Below are 5990 nucleotides of genomic sequence, written 5' to 3' on the forward strand. Positions count from 1 at the left end.
TTAACGTAGTAGAATGAAGCAGGGTGAGGCTGAAAGCCGTCGAAGCGAAACGAGGCCGCTGAACGAGCGTGATACTTTTATTATGCCACAGTCGACCGCTTCCGCTCCTTCCGGTCGTGTGTATGTGGGGTAAAGCATCGCTGTTTTATCATACTAGATACGTTTGAAAGTTATGTTATAATGCTACTCCGTGCGGTCGTCACCGGTCTATTAAAACACACAACATATTAAAGCGTTGTTGGTGTTTCCATGTTTTCTACAAAACAAAACCGGAAATCAAGGTGTTATGACGTCATTAGCAGGCGACACAATGACACTATATGGACACGGTCCGTGTCACTAGTTAAAATTGCTTATTTCTCTGGATTGAAACATTCTTCGAAATATTTGGGATAATGTAAGTACACAAGTCAGCAAAATATATAACACTGTTCTAGTGGTTTTTGGATATTTTAATAAAAAAATCTTACATATTGTGCCTTTAAGAAGTTCTGCAATTACATGTTATTATCCTTTATTAAAATCTACTATTATAAGGCTCCTGAAAAAAAAAGCGTTTTAGCATCTTCCCCTCAAATTGCATCAAAACTAATTTAATTGATCATTTATCATCAATTTATCATCTTTTTCAAGCCCAAATCAATTATGAATTTGAATTGAATGGTCAGTCATTTTTCCGCAATCGTAATGGAAATATCCAAATATGTTGAATTAAAAAAAAAAAAGATCTATTAACATTTGTTTCGTTGATGCTGCTCCAGGATCTTCACATTAAATGGCCACCGATATGGCCGATACACCTGCTGTGCAGGAGAGCAGCCATGAATGTGCAAACAGTGAAAATGAATCTGCAAAGGATGAAAACGAGACCGTACAAACTGGAGAAACTGAAACACTGTCTAAAAGACAAAGGAAGAGACTTCTCAAGAATCAACAATGGGAAGAACAGAGAGAACTTCGCAAGTAAGCTGTGTAATTTTACTATTATTTATATAATATTATATTATTTATTAATATTTGTAATGTGCTTTTATTTTTATATTTTTCTTTTTTCTTTTTTTTTTGGTAATATTTAGTTTATATTTATTTTTATTTCAGTTTTAGCTGTAGTACTTTTATTTCAGTTAGTTACCAAGGCAACATTTCTAATGAGTTTTTCAGGCAATATTTATCTTTTGTTGTATTTTAGCGACGTTTCAATAATTTTCAATAACAATTTTTATTTTTTTTTTATATAATTTTAGTTTCTGTTTTAGATAGTATTTTATTTATTAGGAGCTTTAAAGGGGTCATATGATGCGATTTAAATTTTTCCTTTCTCTTTGGAGTGTTACAAGCTCTTGGTGCATAAAGAAGATCTGTAAAGTTGCAAAGACTAAAGTCTCAAATCCAAAGATATTCTTTATAAAATGTAAGAGTCAACCACGTCTACCTAAAACGGCTCGTTCTAACACGCCCCCACATATCTACATCACGATGTGGGAAGATTTGCATAACGCCGCCCAAATGTTCACACAAAGAAAGAAGGCGTAACTTTTATTCTCGCTGTAGTATTGTTGTTGCCGCCGCCGCCATGTCTTAATACACCAAATAATGTTATTTTTAGCAGCATCATATAACCCCTTTAATTGTTCCTTGTTTTATGTAAAGACAGAAGCGTAAAGAGAGAAAACAGCAGAAGAAACTGGAGAGACAAGCGCAGGCTGAAGATGGAGTGGAGTGGACAGGAAAGAAGCGTTTGCGCAGGTCAGCAGAGCCCAGCTCTCTCAGGCTGGTCATAGACTGCAGCTTTGATAACCTCATGGTGCTCAAGGTAAGATGAAGCCCTGTGCTTTTTAGTGGCCATTATAATAACATCAACTTCAGTAAAAGGCATCATTTTAATAAATGAATACATTTGTATGATGCATAGCAGTGTTTGCAGAATCAAATGTATGACTAACTTAAACACAGAATTCCTTCTTTAAAGTTCAATCACTGAATTGAATCAGGCTTGCATTTTTTGTTTCATTATGTGTAGGATGTAAAGAAACTTCACAAGCAGATTCAGAGGTGCTATGCTGAGAACAGACGCACACTACATCCTGTACAGGCAAGTATTTCCTTCAAATAGATATAATAAAAATGAGATCTTTAAGATCAAATTTAAAGATGAGCGTTTATTTAACACAGCCATTTCACATCCTCAGTTTTATCTTACAAGTCATGGCGGTCAGTTAAAGCAAGTCATGGACGAAATTAACAAAGGCTGGGTCAACTGGAAGGTATGATGGGAAATGACACTACTAAAAATAAATATTACAAATATTTATCGTTTTGTTCACGTTTTTAATGTCATCTGACAGTAAATGTGATTTGCTGTTGTGAAACTGTTGTTTTTTTAGCAAGACAAAACAATAAAATCTATTTTTTTGTTTAAATAAACAAATCATACTGTATATTTTTGGCTTGTGTGTACAGAATGCATATCTGCAACTTGCGTTTTCAAGACTGACATTTAGTCAATGCTTAACTCTTCCTATGCTTTTGTGTTGCCAGTGTTTTGTACATTGTTCAGCCCGTCTGTCACACACACAAGAAAACTCATTAGTTCTGCACAAATCATGATTCATAATGACGAAGTTTGCAGCGCTAGAATGAGTATATTTGAGGTATGAATGTTGGATCATGCACTTAAACACAGAATTCCTTCTTTAAAGTTCAATCACTGAATTGAATCAGGCTTACATTTTTTGTTTCATTATGTGTAGGATGTAAAGAAACTTCACAAGCAGATTCAGAGGTGCTATGCTGAGAACAGACGCACACTACATCCTGTACAGGCAAGTATTTCCTTCAAATAGATATAATAAAAATGAGATCTTTAAGATCAAATTTAAAGATGAGCGTTTATTTAACACAGCCATTTCACATCCTCAGTTTTATCTTACAAGTCATGGCGGTCAGTTAAAGCAAGTCATGGACGAAATTAACAAAGGCTGGGTCAACTGGAAGGTATGATGGGAAATGACACTACTAAAAATAAATATTACAAATATTTATCGTTTTGTTCACGTTTTTAATGTCATCTGACAGTAAATGTGATTTGCTGTTGTGAAACTGTTGTTTTTTTAGCAAGACAAAACAATAAAATCTATTTTTTTGTTTAAATAAACAAATCATACTGTATATTTTTGGCTTGTGTGTACAGAATGCATATCTGCAACTTGCGTTTTCAAGACTGACATTTAGTCAATGCTTAACTCTTCCTATGCTTTTGTGTTGCCAGTGTTTTGTACATTGTTCAGCCCGTCTGTCACACACACAAGAAAACTCATTAGTTCTGCACAAATCATGATTCATAATGACGAAGTTTGCAGCGCTAGAATGAGTATATTTGAGGTATGAATGTTGGATCATGGAAAGCAGTGCCTTTAAGACATCTCATCTAAATTCCAATGTGGTGTAGGATGTCCATTTCAAGCTTGATGCGTTTGATGAAATCCTGAAGAAGGAGGACCTTGTCTACCTCACATCTGATTCACCCAATGTGCTGCAAGAACTGGATGAGGCCAAAGCCTATGTGATTGGAGGTCTGGTGGACCACAACCACCATAAGGTGAGTAACTTATTAGAACTAAAAGAGGAAATTTACCCTACACTCTCTGTAAAAAAAAAAAGATACAACACTGTCACTGGGGAGAAACAATTTTAAAAGGTATTAATGTGTACTTTTTAGGGGTAAATAAGGTAATAATGCCCTGCCTGCAAGGAGATAAAGATTTTATTCTGAGCTTAATATAGGGTGACACTTGTGGACAGTTTTTTCCTTTTACCTTGAGGTCATTAAAAGCTTCACCAAAGCTCTTGGTTTTGGGGAATTCAAATGCTCTGTTACAGGGAATCACATTTGATCGAGCCCAAGAGCTTGGCATTGCTCATGCTCAGCTTCCGCTGGGCAGTTTTGTCAAGATGAATAGCCGCAAGGTGCTGGCTGTCAATCACGGTGAGATTCTCTTCCATAGATTCTCTCTCTAGATATCCATTCTTCTGTAATACACTAAGTTTCCTGGTAGAAATTAACCAATCATTTGCTGCAGTTTTTGAGATCATTCTAGCATTCCTGGAGAAACGAGACTGGCAGGAAGCTTTCTTTACCGTTCTGCCACAGAGGAAGGGAGCTGTGCCAGTGGGCCAAGAGAACAAGCTCGGAGAGGGCAATGACGAGGAAGACTCTGATGAAGACTCGGACACAGAACACCCAATCTCAGAAAAGCGAACGGACTTAAAGGACCAATCAGAAAGCAAACAGGAAGAACACAAACCTGTGCTAATTCAGTCAGATTCCAGTGAGCGAAACACAGCGTAGAGATGTGTAATATTTAAGCGGTTTCTTCTTTTTGGCATTTTTTAATTGGTTGTGTTTTTCTTTTTATTTTAAAAATTTCTCAATATTTGAAATGCTTCATGCAAAGGTTTGTATTTGAAGGTGTTTTTGTTTAAACAAATTTCATGAAAAAATAAAACAAAAATAAATATAAAAGAGAAATTTTTTTAATAGCTATTTCCAGTTAAAAACATCAAAATCAAACAGTAATATATAGATCATGGTATTTTTTTTTTTTTTAATTTATAACAATTATTTTTTTTTGACTAACTAAGAAGCGGACTCTGCATATTAGCTTTTTTTTGCTGTTCTGCCACAGTGGGATTTGTACCTGTGGGCCAAGAGAACAAGCTCGGACATGGCAAGACTCCGATGTAAGCCATCCAATCTCAGAAAAGAAAAAGACACAAAGGACCAATCAGAGAGCAAAAGGGAGGTACATAAAACTCAGATTCCAGTAAGAGAGAAAACAGGGCAAAACTTGATCTTTAGTTTTATCATTCGTTGCTGTCATATGTATGTTCAGTTTTATTTTCAGATTAATGAAATATAACATGTATTTGAGATGCTGATGTTTTAAAGCAAATTTTATGAAGAATATTCCTTCTCAGTCTCAGACATTTAGATCTTACTTTAGATCTTAATACATGTGGATGAAGTGATGGTCTACATACATATTGTATTTTATCTATTATTAGTATTCTGATAATCTGCATCAAAAAATGATATCCGATAATAGGCCTAAATGTACACGTTAATGTAGAGTTAACTGTTAAAATATTGATTATTGTATTGTAAATCACACTAGTGCTTCTGTTTTTGAAGTTTTGCATTGTGTTTGAAAACTACTCAAATTGTCCCCTAGATGTCCCTATACACCTACACCCGATTTCATAAAGTATAATATAAGTTTGATAAAATGAAAAGTTGAAAGTCATGAGGTCTCATAGAAATATCTCTTACTATTCTTGGTTCAGTTTTATCTCTTTAAATATTTTCACAATATATCTTGATTCTCTTTTAAAAGAATTGTTTCCTTCCCTTTTAAGTTCACAATATCAGCACAGCATCACAGACTGTTTTAATTTATTTTTTTGAACAATTTGTTTATTGAGAAATAAATTTAGTATAATACAGCAAAATTGAGTCGGATCTCACCTGTTTTTATTAGTATTAAATTTACTTCAATTTTTAAAAAAATGAAAGACTCAACATTAATAACATTTTTGGACATTCAAAGCATCATAGACAGAAATGCTCATCACAGTGAGAGCTTTCCTCATCGTGAATAACTGTCTTTTTCAGCTCAAACCCTCGTTTGGAACACTTTTTATTCCGTTGTACTCGGTAAAAGTGCCTGAGGCTTTAACTGTTTTCAGGAGGGAGAACTGGTTTACAGTTTTTGGTGCTCTCTTTCCTTTAGGCCAAGAATGCAACCAGATACGGTACGTCTGGTAGATTCATGTAGCTTTCATACACATGCTAATTATGTCGCCACACTTGCAAAAATGAATTAATCCAGATACAGATATGTTTTGTAGTTTATCCAGCAGGATCTCATTGAATATTGGGAAATCTTTAACAGAAGACCACATTGGAATAATGTATGGATACTGGATAGTTA

At 34.8% G+C, this 5990-nt stretch overlaps 1 protein-coding gene across 1 annotated transcript in view; it reads left to right on the forward strand.

Moving 5' to 3' along the window:
• The window catches only part of trmt10a (tRNA methyltransferase 10A), a 5594-nt gene extending 1202 nt beyond the window's left edge, over positions 1–4392 (forward strand). The window contains exons 2-8 of the mRNA XM_016474751.1: positions 762–963; positions 1651–1813; positions 2021–2092; positions 2190–2264; positions 3449–3598; positions 3880–3985; positions 4080–4392. Of these exons, the coding sequence (XP_016330237.1) occupies positions 776–963; positions 1651–1813; positions 2021–2092; positions 2190–2264; positions 3449–3598; positions 3880–3985; positions 4080–4348 (1023 nt within the window). The 5' untranslated portion in view covers positions 762–775 and the 3' untranslated portion in view covers positions 4349–4392. The remainder of the gene's footprint in view (positions 1–761; positions 964–1650; positions 1814–2020; positions 2093–2189; positions 2265–3448; positions 3599–3879; positions 3986–4079) is intronic.
• Positions 4393–5990: the final 1598 nt, after the last annotated feature.

This window comes from Sinocyclocheilus anshuiensis, unplaced genomic scaffold, assembly GCF_001515605.1.
Source record: "Sinocyclocheilus anshuiensis isolate Anshui unplaced genomic scaffold, SAMN03320099.WGS_v1.1 scaffold1644, whole genome shotgun sequence".
NCBI classification, from domain to species: Eukaryota; Metazoa; Chordata; class Actinopteri; order Cypriniformes; family Cyprinidae; genus Sinocyclocheilus; species Sinocyclocheilus anshuiensis.